The sequence below is a fragment of the Dipodomys merriami genome, unplaced genomic scaffold (assembly GCF_024711535.1).
Source record: "Dipodomys merriami isolate MVZ:Mamm:240054 unplaced genomic scaffold, mDipMer1.0.p SCAF_37, whole genome shotgun sequence".
In the NCBI taxonomy this organism is placed as follows: Eukaryota; Metazoa; Chordata; class Mammalia; order Rodentia; family Heteromyidae; genus Dipodomys; species Dipodomys merriami.
The window spans coordinates 25,384-44,257 of record NW_027205270.1 but is presented as its reverse complement, the minus strand read 5'-3'; the positions used below and the strand labels follow the sequence as shown (position 1 = coordinate 44,257).

Sequence of the window (18,874 nt, the reverse complement as noted above, 5' to 3'; positions counted from 1 at the left end):
CCAATTGCCAGACTCCATCCCAGGCCTCCTGAACCTAAATACCTGGGGGGTGGGTCTCAACCAATATGTTTTAAAAGTCATCCAGTTAATTCTGATGTTCTTGAAAATGTATGAATCACTGTTCTAGGAAAAGCATTTATCTGGAGGAGGGGGAGTCATGTACATTTCTTATTAGCTTGTGGCACATTAGTGGACTGGACTTCTTTTGTTGTTGTTGTTGTTGTGAGACCGAGATTTGAAATCTGTATATGAGACTTTGCTCATTGGCAGGTGCTCCACCAACTGAGCTTATCAACTGAGCTCCACCAACTGGGCTTATCAGAATAATTGACTTCTGTGGGAAAATGGCAGGTACTTACATTATCAATTGATTTCTACATGATGGGAGTACAGTACAAGGAACACACATATGCAGAATTCAATCTGGCTCACCTAATCAAAGCACAAAAAGGCACCTTGACCTGCATCAGGAGGATGATCATAGAGCTAACTATGAAAGTTGACCAAGAGTAAGTGACCATAGGAAGAATGCTCCTCCGAGCCTTGGTTGCTTGTAACAGGACAACTACCTTGCCTCCTCATAGATCATAGGAACAAGTGACACACAAAAAAGGATACTGTTAATTGTCCTAATAGTGGTACCAATGCTTCTTAAAACATCAAAGTGCCATCAACCACTGGGCTAATTCACTCCATTGTTCAGAAACATCACTGCATAAAATTAGCCCTGCCAGGAAGTCTTAGCTCCTGCCTGCCAAGATGCTTTTATAAAGAACTATGTCAAACCTGAACTGATGCAGTGGATAATTGCGAATGATTTTCCCCGCCCCACTCTCCCCTTCACCCCACCCCATTCCCAGGCCTCCTGCCCATTGCCTCCAGCCCCTGTATGTAGAGTGTCTCTTTTATGGTCTGTGAAAGGCCCTCTACTTGCAGCCTCACCTCCCTGGCCTCAGACAACAAAGCAGTCTTTTCTATTTGCTTGTTGCTTTCTTGATCCATGTGAAAGTGTGGAGTTGAAGAACAATAATGTGTTACTTCTTTCTATTCCAATAAAAGAGTTATGAAACAGAAGCCCCAGGCAAAAGTAGGCTCCCCGTACTGTGTTTTGACAAAGAAATCATTTCTGTAAGCACAATCCCGAGGAAGATGGCAATAAACAAGCCTGTGCAGTTCACCCCATGGATAGGAGGCCCTTCCTTTACCAAGCAACCCTGGTCTGGGGACCCAGGTAGGTTCCCAGAGTCATACACAGAAGGCTGGCCTTCCATTCAGGAGGCTCAAATCTACCTCTCATGGAAATGGTGCAGAGATGCTGCCTGGAGCCAAAGTCCTAGCCCACCAACCTTCCCATAATTTTCTATGCTGTAATAGTAATTCCATAGCCCAGAATTGGCCTCTCTTGTTTTGTTAGCTTTTCCAGGTGATTCCAATGGGTAACCCAATTTAGAAACATCTGAAACATTTCTCCTTCTTTGAAATGCTAACTCAGATCAGCAAAATTGATTCCAACACCCACCTTGGCCTTTGCTCTGCTTTTCACACAACCCCCTAAGGAAGCCCATATCATCATGAAACTGACTCCAATAGTCCCCCCCTTATTCATGAAGACTATGTTTTAAGACCTCCCCAGCCGGGCGCTGGTGGCTCACGCCTGTAATCCTAGCTACTCAGGAGGCTGAGATCTGAGGATCGCGGTTCAAAAGCCAGCCCCGGCAGGAGAGACTGTGAGACTCCTATCTCCAATAAACCACCAGAAAACAGGAAGTGGCGCTGTAGCTCAATGGTAGAGCGCTGGCCTTGAGCTAAAGAGCTGAGGGACAGCGCCCAGACCCAGAGTTCAAGCCCCACACCGACAAAAAAAAAAAAAAAGACCTCCCCACAGTGGAGGTTTTTTTTACCATACACATACTTACCTCTGATCAAATTAATTTATAAATTAAACTTGGCAAGAAATGAACAATAATGTAATAAGACAATTCTAACAATATACTCTAATAAGTTATGTGATTATAGTCTTCCTCACTCTCAAAACATCATATTGTAGCCGGGAGCCAATGGCTCACACCTGTCATCCTAGCTTCAGGAGACTGAGATATGAGGTTTGCAATTCAAAGCTAGCCCAGTCAGGAAAGTCCATGAGACTCTTATCTCTAATTAGATACCACAAAGCCAGCAGTGGCACTGTAGCTCAAATGGTAGAGTGCTAGCCTTGAGCACAAAAGCTCAGGGACAACACCCAAGCCCTGAGTTCAAGCTCCAGGACCAACATACACACACACACACACACACACACACACACACACACACACACACACACACTTCACATTGTACTTTACTCACCAGTCTTCTTGTGAGGCTATGGTGAGATGAAGGTAAAGTGAATGGCACCTTGCCTTGGTATTTGATGATTTGGCAGAAGAAGGATCACACCTCTAACTATGCAGGTTGACTAAGGGTAATTGAAAGCTTGGAAACTGAAATGACAGGTGGGGAGAGCCTTTTATGCCCCCTTCACACATCTCTGTTGCTCCCTAAAGAGGAATAAGGAGTCAAGTTAACTCAGTCCAACATCAAGCTTAGCCCTTTACCAGCCTTCATCCTTGAGAAACTGACTTGAGCATTGGAGCCTTAATTTCTTCTGAGGTCGAGTGGAACCAATGACTGCAGAGGCTGAGTTGATGGGAATCAGGTGTGGCAGAGCATGAGGCCCATGCAGAGCACCCACAGGGGAGGAAATCCTTGTGCTCAGGCCTTACACAGAGCACCTTTCCAGGTTGTGCTCAGACTAACTTCGGGCCAATCAAAGGACCCGTAATGACCAACAGCTTTAGTTTATATTGAGCTACAATTGTGAATTTAAAAGGGAGAGGAGACAGGAGTTTTGGATATGGGTATGATTGTTTGGATGAAGAAACTGTTAAAACCAATGTCTCAACCCATTAGTGCTCCTTTAGGCTCTTGTAATCTCAAGTACTTGGGAAGAGGAGATTGTGGGGGTTTTTTATTTAAATTCAGTCACTAACAGTTGGCCTGGCTTAGTGGTAGAGTACCTCCTTAGCAAGAGTGAAGTCTTGAGTTTAAACACCATCAAGAAAAGAAGAAAGAAAAACAAAAAAGGAAAAAAAGTAAAGAAAACCCAAAGAAAAGAAGTTACCAGGGGCTGGGAAGGTGGCTCAGTGGTAGAGCGCTTGCTTTGCATGCCTGAGGCCCTGGGTTCGATTCCTCAGCACCACATAAGAAAAAAGCCGGAAGTGGCTCTGTGGCTCAAGTGGTAGAGCGCTAGCCTTGAGCTGAAGAGCTGAGGGACAGTGCCCAAGCCCAGAGTTCAGACCCCACGACCGGTTAAAAAAAAAAAAAAAAAAAAAAGAAGTTACCAAAGGATCAGCTTCATTTTTTCATTTCTTGAAGAGAAACAAACACTGGACCTAACCTAAACGATTACTTCTAAACATAATCTAATGCCCAATTCACCCTGAAGCTTTTTATACTACTGGCATAAATCAAAATTCTAACCCTAATTCTCCCCTTACCTTTAATCTCATTCCTACTTGGTAAACTAAATTTAATCCCACAGGAAATGCTAGCCTTCACTCTGAAGTCTAACTTTAAACCTAAACCTGATGCCTCCTCAACCTTGAACTTTTTCCTAACACTAACCCTAACCTCTGATTACCCCTAATCCCACTACAAATCCTAACCCTAGACCCAATTCAAACTCTAAACCCAACTATAACCCTAATATTCACCCTAAACCTAATCTCAAACCAAACCTAAGCAGAAGCCTAATCCTAATTATAATACCCAACACAAATACTAACTCAAACGACTAGTCAACCCTAACCATCTTTTTTGTTCTGAATTCTTTTTATTTTTATTGTTGTTATAAAGGTAATGTATAGAGAGAAGAGTTTCAGTTTCATAAATCAGGTATTGAATACATTTCTTTTTGGACAATGTCATCTCTTCTCTCCCTCTCTCCCAGTTTTTCCCTCCCATCGCTACTCACAAGTTATATAGTTCATTTTCAACATAGTATCCAGTGAGTAGCACTGCTGCATGTTTACCTTTTGTCCCTCCATTTCTGTTCATAACCATCTTCTTTATGCTAACCCTATCCTTAACCCTAAACCTTATTGTTATACTAACTAAACTAACCCTAATCCACACACTAAGCCTAACTCTGCACCTAGCCCTAACACTATTTCTAACACTTAATTTTAAGCTTAACCATAATCCCTGATTAACGCTATTAATGCTATTCCTAATGAGTCGCACCTAACTGTAAACCTAACCCAAATCCATACACTAAACAGTGCCAAACCTAACCCTAACCCTAACACCTAATTCAAAATTTAGCCCTAACCCCTGATCAATCCAAACCCTATTCCTAGAGCTAACCATAAATTTAACCCTAAGTATAACACTAAACTGAACTCTAATCCTAATCCACTGCCTAAACCTAATCCCAAACTTAATCTAGACCTAACCCTAACCCAAAATCTGACACCTAACTCTAAAATTAACCCTAAACACTGATCTACTCTAACCCAATTCATTTGTCAAAATTTAACATCCTTTAATACAAGCTCTGCAGAAAATAGAAGTTAAAGAGATATACCTGGATTTAATAAAGGTAGTGTACAAAGAAAGATTGAAGAGTCCATATTTCAAATAGTCTTTTTTTAAACCAACTTTCACCTTTTATAACCAGTGTCTCATCCAGTCTGAGTTGTCATTGGATTTTGCCTTATAACGCAGCCACTGGAGCCATCTGATCCTTGTAGTGGTATCCTCCTCCTAATATCTGTCTGTGTTGCTTCCATTTGCATTTCACATCGTGTGTGTGTGTGTGTGTGTGTGTGTGTGTGTGTGTGTGTGTGTGTGTGCGCCCATCCTGGGGCTTGTGCTCAGAGCCTGAACACAGTCTCTGAGCTCTTTTGCTCAAAGCTAGCACTCTACCACTTGAGCCACAGCTCCACTTCCAGCTTTTGGGTATTTAATTGGAGCTAAGAGTTTCATAGACTTTCCTGCCCTGGCTGGTTTTGAACTGTGATCCTTAAATCCCAGCCTCCCAAGTAGCTAGGATCACAGGTATGAGCCACCAGTGCACAGCAACTCATGCCTTTTTTTAAGCCACTTGTTTTTCTATTTTACCACCCATAAATCTACTAAATGTATTGTTACTCCTTTAATATGCTAAAAATGGATGCACTAAAGTGTGAGGGTGCTACCGTTAACTTTCTGGATGCCTGGAACCCCATTCTACCTGAGAGCATGTTATGGTTTCAGTAGGGACTGTTCCCCACAGACTCAGGTATTAATCACTTGGTTCCCAGCTGGTGATGCTCTTTTCTTTTGGGAGGTGGTGGAAATTTAGAAGCTGGAGACTAGCTGGAGGAAGTCGTCAATGGAGGGCATGGCTTTGGAGGTTATATTTGGTTCTTGGTCCCTTCCTACTGCCATGATGTTCTACCGCACCACAGGAACAGAGTCCACAGGGCCTTTGCACCAAAACCTCCAAAATCATACACCCAAATAAAGGTTTTCTCCCTTGCATTGTCATGTCAGGTATGTGGTCACTGTCACAAAAAGTCTGACTTAGTGCAAGATACTTTACATGCCAGACATACAGTGCTACTTCCCATTCAGTAAACTAAATTTTCTTAATTCCTGGATTGGAAATGAAAATATAAATAGAGATCTTAGGATGCTTATTCTCAATGGATCATCCTTGGGGATCTCATACAGTAAGGGATAGACACATAGCAATTCCTTCATTAATTAATATAAATTCTTCCCAAGGGAGAACATGTTTGGGGGGAAAAAATCACTTGAGATATCATGTAGTCCTCAGCTCTCTGGCGAATCTCTATAGACAGGAGGCTCTGAGAAGAAAAACTCCTGAGGCTGGTCCAAGAGGTGTTAGACCAGGGCTAGGGCCCAAAGAATGGGTCACTGAGTCATTATATTGGGTTCCAAATAAAGCTATAAACCAAGGACTATTACCACAGAAACAGCCTGCCCAAATAGCCCTAAAGACAAATTCTCTAGAAAATAGCCTCTGAGGACTCTTTCAGAGAACACAACCTCCCATCTAAGCAACCTGACCCAAGCAGCAGCTGCCTTTAACCCACCCGGGGACACCATGTCCCACGCAGGCAGATTCCTAGAAATGCTGTCCTTCACCAAAAAACACAGCTTCCTCTTATCTAAGCATTCTAAGTGAAATAAAGATGGAAGCTGGGTGCTGTGCTCATGCCTGTAATCCTAGCATTCCAAAGACTGAGGCAAAACAATCATGAGTTCCAGGCCAGCCTGGATTGGTATAGCAATATTGTATGTTTTAAAAGCAAGCAAAAATGATGTTGGTATAATTTGGGGAGGGGAAGGAAAAAAAACAAATTGTTTAAATAGGTATACAGATTGATCCATTGCAACAAGGAGATGTACAAGACGCTATGTCGGAAAACAAACTTTATAATTTAGGTGGGGATGGGGGATTCGGGGTGTGGGGATGGGGGTGGGGGTGTAGCTGAGGAGGTGGGAGGGAAGGGAGGGAAGGGATGGTAGGGGTAAAACAAAGAAGGAGGCAACAATGCTGGATAAGAAATGTACTCATTACCTTGCTCATGTAACTGTAACCCCTTTGTACAGTATTTTCACAATAAAAAATAATTAAAAATTAAAAAATAAAAACCACCTACAGCATCAAAAAAAAGCCAGCAAATAAAGGTAACAGACAAAGCTGCAAGAGCCATCAGCCTGGTGCTTCTGCACACTTATATGTGACAGTGAAGTTTGCTTGGCTTGCCTGCTACTTCAGAGTTGGACAGACCCCATGGGCCTCTACTTCTTCCTCCATCCTCACCCCTAAAGAGAGCAGCCTGACAGAGAGTCTCTGTGCCTGCACAGGAAAGCAGTGTGTCCAGCTGCCAGCCCACAGCCTCTGATAAAGCCACAAAGGGAAAAACCTCTTTCAGGCAAAGAGCATCACTAGTAGAGCATTTATTGGCCCATAGCAGTCCTGTGATGATTAGTCCTGCCTCCTCCCTCCAGCCCACTTCATTAGCACAATTTATAAAACAGCTTTCATATTAGACTCTGAAGTGAGGCAAGCTCACTGGGAAGCTCCTGGCTTTTAATACGCGGCTTTGCTCCTGTTTTCAATGGTCTCTTTTGAATACCCAGGCTATCAATCAACAAAATGTATTGAGCACTTACTATTTCATTTCACTGCAACAGTTTGTTTGTTTGTTTGTTTGTTTGTTTTAACATGCTGTTTTAACATGCCCATATACAAGATTTCAAATAAAGAGAGACAAAGTAGAAAAAGAAGCAGAGGACTCTGAAGCTAAGAGAGGAATTTAACTTTTGCTTTGAAGTCACAAACTAAGGCCCAAAATATTAACTTCCAGCTTGCTTCCAGCTAAACGCAGTTAATTAAAGTATTAGAGGTTGAAATGCAGGTGCTTAGAATGTAGAAAGGCTGGGGAGGGGGAGCATTTATTCAGCCAGACTTCATCCTAAGTTTGCTGATTTTAACAATATTGTCTTTCAACATATGAACATGAGATACATTTCCATTTGTGCCTTAATTGCTTCCATTGATATTTCCTCAAGATATGCTGATTCAGAGGTCTAGGTAAAAATCAAACACTTATCTCACCCACCATATACCCAATACACGTGGCGTGCTCTGTGGAAAACACTAGACCAGGTGAAATTTCCAAATTCCCAGAAATCGTGCCACCTGAGTGAAAGCATCACTGAGGACTGAAGAGTGCATCTATCCTCAGAAACAGGGAACTGTTCTTCCCAAAAGAACAAATCTTGCTGGGTTGAGCCACATAGAGCCCCCTCTCTGGTTAGCTCTTATCAGTCTCTGAAATTCCCATCCCACTCCCCTGCTGCAAGGCTATAGCTAGTGGACAGCCTCCACTCGCTGCACCCTGAAGATCTGCACAGCATTCACAAGGCACATGTTAAACAGGCTACTCCCAGCAAGTCACTGAGCAAACCAAGGATTTTGAACTGGCCCACTATAGCCTGTTAAAGGACATTTTCAGCAACACTCTTGTTTGAAGACTCCCCTCCATCCTGAAAGATTTTCTCAGAGGTTAAGTCTGAGGCTTTCCTGTGCAATTCCTCATTCCCACGTTCCTTTCGCTGGTGTCAGCATGATCTGAAGGATCTTCCCAGCCACGCCTGCTTCCTCTCCCCTTTGTCCTTCTCAAGGATCCCCCAGTACATCCGTTGCTTTTCTGATTCCATCATGGCATTTGTTTCCAGAAGAGCCAAACTCACACATTCCCTGATATACAATGACTTCCTTTAGGTTCATCATCTACAACCATGGTGATTTGGCTTGAATTACCTTGATCTAGTCAAAATGATGATGATGCTAATGCTGATGATGATGATGATGATGATGATGATGATGATGATGATGATGATGATGATGATGATGATGATGATGATGATAGTACCTAGAGTTATCCCTTAAAAGGCTTTAGACACAACAGGTACTTGAGCTTCATGAACAATCTAATTAGGCCAAAATCAACTTCCTTTATGCTTCCTCCTGCCAGGACTAGTTGTACCCCAGAAGCCCAGAAGCACATCAGGGTGTGCAGGTTCCAAAGGCAGCACAGAATGTGGAAGAACATGCCACAACTGGAACAAGTCCCAGTACTGGGACTTGGACTCAGGGCCTGGGCACTGTCCCTGAGCTTCTTTTGCTCAAGGCTAGCACTCTACCACTTGAGCCATGGTTCCACTTGTAGCTTTTTCTGTTTATGTGGTTCTGAGGAACCAAACCCAGAGCTTCATGCATGCTAGACAAGCACTCCACCACTAAGCTGTATTACCAGCCCTACAACTATTTATTAAATGTAAGAAATAGCTGGGCACCTGTGGCTTACACATGTAATCCTACCTATTCAGGATCATAGTTCAAAGGACCTCAGAATTTCTATGTATGTTAAATAATGCATTTCCCATAACTGTCACTGTAATTACAGTTAATGGCTAAAAGTGATTGAGGAGAATCATTGACAGTTGCATGTCATGTTTTGGTTTGATGCTCACACATCTGCTCGTTCTGAAATCTAGACACATCCAAAATCTGAAGGAGTTTCTTATGACACTAATTAATACGAATTTGAATTCATAGGATACTACTGATTCCCTACTATCAAATGTAGAATTTCAGGCAGAAGTTCCTGCATTTTACAAGAATAGAAGCCAGGAACTCTCATGAACTGCTAGGAAAGATACGAGAGGACACAATTTCTTGATGGTGTCTTACTTGGTGGTAGTCAAGGAAATGGAGTGTACTAGAGAGGCTGCTTAGAAAAAGATGTCATTTTATAAGTTTGAGACTGGAGTTGTAGAGCAGTGGTAGAGCACTTGTCTAGCATAACAGAAACCTTGGGTTCACTCCCCAGTAGTGTTTAAAAAATCAAAAACTAAATTTATTACTAATTGAAATACAAATGGAATCTTCTTTTTTTAATTTTATTGTAAAGGTGATGTACAGAGGGGTTACAGTTACATAAGTAAGGTAATGAATACATTTCTTTTCAAACAGTGTTATCCCCTCCTTCATTTTCTCCTACTCCCTTCCCCAATTCACTTTTCCCCCCAAGTTGTAAAGTTAATTTACGACACAGTATCTAGTGAGTATCACTGTTGCTTGGTGCTCCTTTTGTCCCACTATTTCTGTGATTCCCCTTCCTTCCCCAAATCAAAACTTATATACAAGACAAAGGATACAGAAATTAAAAAAAAGAGTGAGAACATGGAATAAACCAAAGAAGAAACTAGAAAGAAAGTAAAAAGCAATAACTGCAAATAGTACACTAAAAAATCTCTTGTTTCCATTTCCTGGAGTTCATTTCTATAAGCATCATTTTATATTGTATCCTAGGCATATTCTAGTTATTAAAAATGATGAAAACCATGCAGCCTATGTTTCTTGGGGTCTGGCTTGCTTCACTTAATAAACTTTTTTCCAAGTCTTTCCATGTCCTTACAAATGGGGCAATGTCATTCTTTCTGATGAAAGCATAGACTTCCATTGTGTATATATACCACATTTCCATTCATCCACTGAGGGACATCTGGGTTGATTCCATATCTTAGCTATGAAAAAAAGCTGCAATGAACATGCTTGTGCTGGTAGCTTTAGTGTGGCCTTATTTGAAACCCAATGTTATTTGGAAGTTCAGCCAAAAATAACAGATATAAAATAACAAAGATATATGTAAAAATGAGGCTCATTTAATGTTTACCCTATCAAATAAAATAGGTTATAAGAGAGCTGGGTGCCAGTGGCTCATGCCTGTAATCCTAGCTACTTGGGAGGCTGAGATCTGAGGATCACAGTTCAAAACCAACAGGGGCAGGAAAGTTCATGAGATTCTTATCTCCAATTAACCACCAGAAAACCAGAAGTGGTGCTGTGGCTTAAATGAGGGAGTGCTCACCTTGAGCTGATAAGTTCAGAGACAGCGCTCAGGCCCAGAGTTCAAACCTAATGACTGACCAAAAAATAGGTTATAAGACTAAAAGATCAAAAAATAATGTGGAATGACAGGGTAGACTTAGACAAATAACTCAGAAGAACCAAGTAGAAATGTCAGGAACACATTGAAGTATATATGAGTATTTTATGATATTAAATTATCTGAGGAAAGCATTGTGAGTCCACAGGGAGGGCAAGGAAGAACTATAACCATACCATATGTCATACTTCAAACAAGCACAAAGATTTAAGTGCATAAAATGAAAATCTGAAATAAAAAGTAGATACAAAATGGGCACCAGTGTATCACCCCTGTAATCCTAGCTATTCAGGAAGCTGAGATCTGAGGATCACAGTTCAATCCAATCTAGGCAGGAAGGTCTATATGACTCTTATCTCCAATTAACCACTGAAAAAGCCAGAAGTGGAGCTGTGGCTAACGTGGCAGAGCACCAGCCTTGAGCAAAAATGCTCAAGGATAGTGCAGAGGTTCTGAGTTCAAACCTCAGGACCAACACACACACACACACACACACACACACACACACACACACACACACACACACACACACACACACACAAGTAAACAAATTTATGCAATCTTGAAGGGATAACCTTAATCCATAAGATAACAAGACAGAAACCATAACCGGGTGCCAGTGGATCACACCTGTAATCCTAGCTACTCAGGAGGCTGAGATCTGAGGATCACAGTTCAAAGCCAGCCCAGCAGGAAAGTCCATGAGACTCTTATCTCCAATAAACCATAGAAAACCAGAAGTGGCACTGTGGCTCAAGAGGTAGAGCGCTTACCTTGAGCTGAAATGCTGAGGAACAGTGCCCAGGCCCAGAGTTCAAGGCCCACAACTGACAAAAGGAAGGAAGGAAGGAAGGAAGGAAGGAAGGAAGGAAGGAAGGAAGGAAGGAAGGAAGGAAGGAAGGAAGGAAGGAAGGAGGGAGGGGGGAGGAAGGAAGGAAGGAAAGAAAGGAAGGAAAAGAAAAGAAAAAAGATCGATACATTTCACCATATAAACATTTAAAATATTTAAATTTTCTTCCTAGGGTTAAAAAATACCTCAGTTAAAGCTGAAACTTACATAATAAACTAAGGAAAATATGTTTAATTAATAAGGCAATCAAGGTGAAAAATGTTTGGTAACATCATAAAGAAAAACACAAAAAGGGAAAACCAAAATGATCAAGTATTTGACTAAAGAAAACCATGCAGCAAGTCAAGCAATGACAAACACCAACCTCAGGATAATGGAAGGTGCACTGTAGAGCCATGAGCAGGATGGATAGGTGGCAGTGCTGCAGGTAAAGTAAGATCCTCTATGAATGTGACTTGTACTTCCCTACTGGCTATTAACTGCTTCTGCCCAGAGACTCTGAGGTCCCTGCCCTGCCTGCTATGCTAGTATTCTGCCTTACCCATATATCTCTTTGGGCCACCACACAATCTGATAATTTAAGAGATTGTGCCTGATCAGCCAGCAGCCTACTTGCACCCCCAAAACCTGCATCCCTGTTATGGCTTGTATCTATCTCTGGATGTTCTAAGACAAAAGACATGGCAATTAGTTGCAATTTTCCTGGAGGATAATTTGGTGCTATTATAAAAGCCATAAAGTAGGAATTGCTTTTAACCTGGTGATTTCACCTCTAGGAATTTATCCTGAGGGAATACTGTGAGGTATACATGAAAATATAAACAAAAGATGAGGATCAATTTATCCAAAAGCTGATGAAATGTTATGCCAGGGAAATACCAATGTCGTACCATCATATTGAGTTTCAGGTAGAAAACCCCACAGTACAAGGGTAAGAAGACTAGAGACTCTCATGAATTGCTTGAAAAAATGTGAATAGACAACTTCCTCCTGGAGCATATAAGACATGATTTAAAAGTGCCATTTGGGGCTAGGAATGTAGCTTAGTGGTAGAGTGTTTTCCTAGCATGCAGGCCCTGGGTTTGATTCCTTGGTACCACATAAACAAAAATAAATAATTTTTAAAAAGATAAGAACTAGGCTATTTAAAAATGCCATTTCAACTATCTCAACTAGAATCCTGAGGAAGTCAGTGTAAAACAGGGGAGACTTTTACCCACAAGGTTATTCCTCAGAACGTTTTAATAGAAGAAAGCCAGAAACTACATAAATGTCCATCCATGGGGAATTAAATAAATTATAGCACATTAATATTAAGATATTATATAAAGTCACTAAAAGTGATCAGAGGTAAGTATTTTTAGTGTCACTAACAAGTGGTGTGTATTAAATGAAAAAGCAGCTGGACACTGTGTGAATGCCTGTGATCCCAGCAGTAAGGAGACTAGGGCAAGAGGACCATAAGTCCCAGGCCAACCTGAGCCACATAGTACCCTGTCTCAAGGAGGCAAAGGAGAAGGATAGGGTAAAGAAGGAGGACAGGGGAAAGGAGGAGAAGGGAGAAGGAATGAGGAGAGGCAAGAGGGGAAGAGAAGAAAGGAGGAGAGGCAAGAGGAGAAGAAATATATGTACTATACAACTTCACTTTTCTAAATAAATGTTTATTTACATGCACATATATACAAATTAAGTGAGTAAAACATTTAAGGCAATAACTGGGATGTGATGAGGATTCAATAAATGGAAGTCATCAGTTTCCAAGTCTCACTACAACCCTATAAGGTTGGTGTTTTATGGGTATTTGGGGTTGGTTTGTTTGTTAATGTTGTTTGTGTCTGAGCTTGGAACTGAAACCTGCTATCTGACACTTGCTTTCACTCACTAGCTGGTGTTCTACCACCTGAGCCACACCTCCTACTCAAGGCAGGTGCAGATACGGATCCTGAGGAGAGGCAGGAACTAGCTCAAGGTCTCATCATTCCTCAATGCTGGTGAGGGAACCTATATGATGCACTGGAATGTAGTAAGCACTCTATTTTATATATTTTATTTGGATACTGTAAAAAAAAAAAATCAGAGATTTGGCTGGATATGTTTCCAGGGAACTTTTGAAACCACACAGACACACAAAAAGTGCTGGGCGCTGGTGGCTTACACCCGTAATCCTAGCTATTCAGTAGGCTGAGATCTGAGGATGATGGCTCCAAGCCAGACAGGCAGGAATTTCCGTGAGACTTTTATCTCCAATGAACCATCAGAAAACCAGAAGTAGCACTGTGGCTCAAGTAGTAGAGCACCAGCCTTGAGCTGAAGAGCTCTGAGCCCAGGCCCAGAGTTCAAGACCCATAACAACAACCAAAAAAAAAAAGCATCTCTCTCTACTTGACCATGAAAAAACCTGGTAGTGGGTGATTCCTTACTGACCTCTCTCAGCTCCCCAGAGTGCCACAATATCCTCTACTTTAACACCTTCAGGACAGAACCTCTCAAGGATCATCATTGGAGGCCCAGAGCCTGGCACTGACCAACTCCAGTAGACAGGGTCTCCCACCCTTGTTTCCCTGGCACCTGGCAGAAACCAAGGCTGCATCTACAGCCAATTTGCTTTTCCTACTAGATCTGAGCTAAGTGAAAATGCACCCACTGATGCCTCTTTTACATTCATTATTGCTGTAAAGTACATCTAGAGTTGTATGGGGAAACAGAATTTAAGAGGTTTCCCAGCCTTTGAAGAATAAATATGGTTGGTTTAAATTTAAAAAAAGCAATCAGAAGCTCTCAACTGAAAGAAATCAAACTAGAATATGTAAAAGAGACAATTTGTTCAGTCCTAGCCAGTCTTTTAATTTCTTAGCAAAGATCTTAACAATTAAGGATAGGAGCCGAGCACTGGAAGCTCACACCTATAATCCCAACTACTCTGGAGGCTGAAATCTGAGGATCGAAGTTCAAAGCCAGCCAGGGCAGAAACGTCTGTGAGACTCTTTTTTTTATTTTTTTTTTTGTCGGTCATGGGGCTTGAACTCTGGACTTGGGCGCTGTCCCTCAGCTCTTCAGCTCAAGGAAAGCGCTCTACTACTTGAGCCACAGCGCCACTTCCATCTGTGAGACTCTTATATCCAATTAACCACCAGGAAACTGGAAATGGTACTGTGGCTCAAAGTGGTAGAGTGCTAGTCTTGACCAAAAGAGCTCAGGAACAGCACCCAGGTCCCAAGTTCAAGCCTCGCAACTGACAAGGGCAGGGGAGATGCTGACAACTTTGGATTTCTCACATGGATGGTGAGTTTCTTCAAACATGACCTTAACTATAAAAAACTATAAAAACCCTCAGACCTTTGAGAGGTTATGTAGGAAGATGAGCTAACTCTTTCACACATACCTCCAGCCCCCCTCCCTGCACTAAAGCACACCATCTTGGGGTCTTGATAGCACACTGTTGCGCTGCTTTCCCTGTGCTGAGACGGAAATTGCAGGTCGGGATACAGCTAAGTGTTAGAGTGCTGCTTAACAGCCATGAGACTCTAGGTCCCACAGAGCACCAAAAACAAAAGGAGTGGAACATAGAATTATGCATATTGTATCCATGCAATGCAATGAATAAATAAAACCTAATCCATTTAAGCCATTTCAACGTCAAAATTTCAATAAGCTTGGATGCTAATCATGAAAACATCTCCAGCTAAACAATCACGTAGCTCTCCTTAGCTTCCTTTGTGGTTCAGGACCTCCACTGAGAGTTTCATATGTTCTGAGAAGCATTCAACTGAGAGAATCCAAACTAACACTCTTCCTGGGAAGCTCTCTGTGTCACTTAGCTTCCAGCAACTCTTGCCATCCCCTCTTCACTAACCTCCTATATTCCAAGTACTAAACCAGGAAGATAGAACTAACTGAATGAGACAACTGGTAAACTGTCACTCAAACTAAAGTCTGTCCCATTAAGGATGCATAGGTATGGTCACAATCTTGCTGCTCAAATCCTGCTACAGCATCCTTGAGAAAACATGCAACTCAAAGAGCCGAAAACCAACCCCTGTCCATGTGCACTTGAGCATCTTTCCTTCAGGATGACATTGCCAGATTTAAAAGACAGCATTCTTGACTTGAATGGGACTCCTAAAGGCTAAGAGCTGGTGTGAGGCCTTTGCTAGTGGAGAAATGGGAAGGTACGGGAGAGGAAGTATTTGCTGTGTACTTAGCTGTAAGGAACAGATATCATCTATCTCTTAGGACAGGGAACTGGTAGGCCAAATACAGCCCACCATGTTTTTATGTTATTTTTGTTCATATATAATGCACAAGCTCAGAATGGTTTTCACTGTGTATGCATGTGTGTGCACGCACACCAGTCCTGGAGCTTGAACTCAGGGCCTATACATTGTCCCTAAGCTTTTTCTTTCCAGGCTAGCGCTCTACCAGTTGAGCCACAGTACCACTTCAGTACCACTTCCTGAGTAGTTATTGGAGATAAAAAGGTTCATGGACTTTCCTGCCCAGGCTGGTTTTGAACTGTGATCCTCAATCTCAGCCTCCTTGAGTAGCTAGGATTACAGATTTGAGCTATCAACACCAGGCTTGGTTTTCACATTTTTAATGGCTGAAAAACAAATTTGACTTTTAAGAAACTATTTCATGCCAGGTGTGGTGGTCTACATCTGTAGTCCCAGCACTCATGAAACTGATACAGGGGGCTGGGAAGGTGGCTCAGTGGTAGAGCACTTTCCTTGCATGCATGAGGCCCTGGGTTCGATTCCTCAGCACCACATAAGCAGAAAGAAAAAATCCAGGAGTGGCGCTGTGGCTCAGGTGGTAGAGTGCTAGGCTTGAGCTGAAGAGCTGAGGGACAGCGCCCAGGCCCAGAGTTCAGGCCCCATGACCAGACCAAGAAAAGAAACTGATACAGGGGGATCATAATTTCAAGACCAACCTGGGCTACACAGTGAGACCTGGCCCCCAAGATATATCAAGATATATTTCTTTTTTAATTTCATGGCACAAAAAAAAAACTATTTGAAACTGAAATTTCAATCCATAAATGGAATTTTTTAAAACACAGCTATGTTCAATCAAATATTATCTGTGGCCCTTGTCAAACTACTGCACCATAGTTAAATAGTTGTGACAGAAGCCAAATGGACCATGAAACATAAAATGTGTACTATCTAGCCCTTTACAGGAAAACTGTGTTAACTCCTGTCTTAGAGTATAAAAACCTTGACAGGCACCTGTGTTAATTATTTTCCCATCATTGTAACAAAACTACTTGAGATAACCAACTTTAACAACAGGGAAAATTTATTTCATTCTATTAATTTATTTAGTTCCAGTACTAGCTCTTGAACTCAGGACCCCATACTCTCACTTGGCTACTACTTTGAGCCACTACTACTATTACTACTACTACTACTCCACTACTACTTTGAGCCACTCCCCCAGTCCAGCTTTTTTGCTGGTTAATAAAGTCTCTCAGACTTTTCTGGCCAGGCTGGTTTTGAACCACAATCCTCAGATCTCATATCCCTAGGTAGCTGGGATTACAAGTGTGATCTTAAGATGATTCTGTGCTTTGGTACAGAGATGGGGACTGGCATGTGTGGGAGTTCAACTTGCCCATTTGCCCAGTGGGAAAGCTTTTTTAATCTCACAATTTTGGAAGTTTCAGCCCATGGTCAGTTGGCCCCACTTCTTTGGGGCCTATGGTGAGGCAGTATATGAGAGTGTGATCATATGACCAAAAAATCTGCTTGCTTATTGGCAGCCAGGAAGCAAAAAGAGAGAAATAGGTGGGCCTGGGACTGGGCTTCCCTTCAAGAGCATACACCCAATAACCTAACTTCCTCCCACAAGGTCACAATGCCAAGAGCACCCTCCTAATAGGACAGTGGACTAGGGACCCAACCTATAACACCCAAGATCCAAACTATAGCAGGCCCTAACCACTGAATTGGGCCCTGCCTATAATTTCCATAAGAGCCAGCCCTCAATCTATCTGCAGAACAGCTTCTTCTCATCCAAGCAGCATAAGAATGCATCTAATAGAACTGTGGTTCTCAGCACTGACTCCACAATCTACCAAGGAAGCCTTTTACAGGCGCTCTCCTTGTTCCCCGCCCAGGCCAATTAAATCACAATCTCTGGGAATTTGATTTAGGGGTGTGGCTCAAGTGGTAGAATGCTTGCCTGGCAAGCATGACACCTTGAGTTCAATCCTGGGTACCACAAAACTCTCTGGGGATGATCCAGGTGTCTGTGGCTTCCAGACCACTGCTAAATGTTTATTGCCAATGTCAGGCCTGGTTTCTGGAGCTGTTTCTAAGCAAACACCATCACCCACCCTCTGGCAAGTGTTTTGGGAACAACCCATCAGCACCATGGCAGGGTGGGGCTGGGCAAGAAGATGTGAAGACACAAGCTGTGGTTAACCCCGCCTTTCATTTTTACAGGTGTGCAGCAAATGACCTCATCTGTGTGCAGACAAGTTCCTGAGGCATCCCAGGCTGGGAACCCTCACCACTAAGCACTCCTCCTATGTCATGCCAATTCCTGGTACAGCTCACCCTATCTGCCCCTCACTGATTTGTTTTCCTTCACCCAAGAGGAGGCCAATATGAGAGTTTGGCCTCTGCTTCACCTAGGAATGGTTTCGATGCACATCTTGCTCCATGGCACCAGATTCCTCTCTTCCCTTTAGCTTGTAATTGAAGATGAACCATGGCTATGACTTTCCTTTACTCATAAGTTAACTTCTTACCAGCACTCTGGACTTTAAAAATGCATGAGTGAAGCTGGACTCTGGTGGATTACATCTGTAATTCTAGCTACTCAACAAGCTGAGATCTAGAGAATTGCATTTCAAAGCCAGCCTAGGCAGACAAGTCTATAGGGCTCCATTTTCAATTAACCAGCAAAATGCTGGACTGGAAGCCTGGTTCAAGTAGTAACTTGCCAGTTGTAAGCAAGAAAGTCAAGCAAACACCAAGGTCCTGAGTTCAAACCATGGTACCAGTACACAAAAATAATAATAAGAGCTGGGAATGTGGCTTAGTGGTAGAGTGCTTGCCTAGCATGCATGAAGCCATGGATTTGATTCCTAAGTACCATAAACAGAAAATGCCAGAAGTGGTGCTGTGGCTCAAGGGATAGAATGCTAGTCTTGAGCTAAAGAAGCTTAGGGACATTGCCCAGGCCCTGAGTTTAAGCCCAGGACTGGCAAATAACAGTAATTATTATTATTATTATTATTATTATTATTATTATTATTATTATTATTATTATTATTATTATTGATGAATAAGAACCCCATAAGAGCTCAGTAGCCAGAGGGAAAGACAAACTAGCTTCTATGCTGTGGTGCTAAAGGCTGCCCTGGAGGAATATCCACAGAGACCATGAGGGCTCTGAAAAGAGGAATGGCCACCTCTCCCAGGAATGTGCTTGGACTTGTCTTAAAGGA

The 18,874-nt window shown here is 42.3% G+C and overlaps 1 protein-coding gene across 1 annotated transcript in view; it reads left to right on the top strand.

Moving 5' to 3' along the window:
- Positions 1 to 17,938, top strand: part of Tgfa (transforming growth factor alpha) — a 148,852-nt gene extending 130,914 nt beyond the window's left edge. Inside the window, exon 6 of the mRNA XM_069988908.1 lies at positions 17,865 to 17,938. Coding sequence (XP_069845009.1) covers positions 17,865 to 17,938 — 74 coding nt within the window. The remainder of the gene's footprint in view (positions 1 to 17,864) is intronic.
- The last annotated feature ends 936 nt before the right edge of the window (positions 17,939 to 18,874 follow it).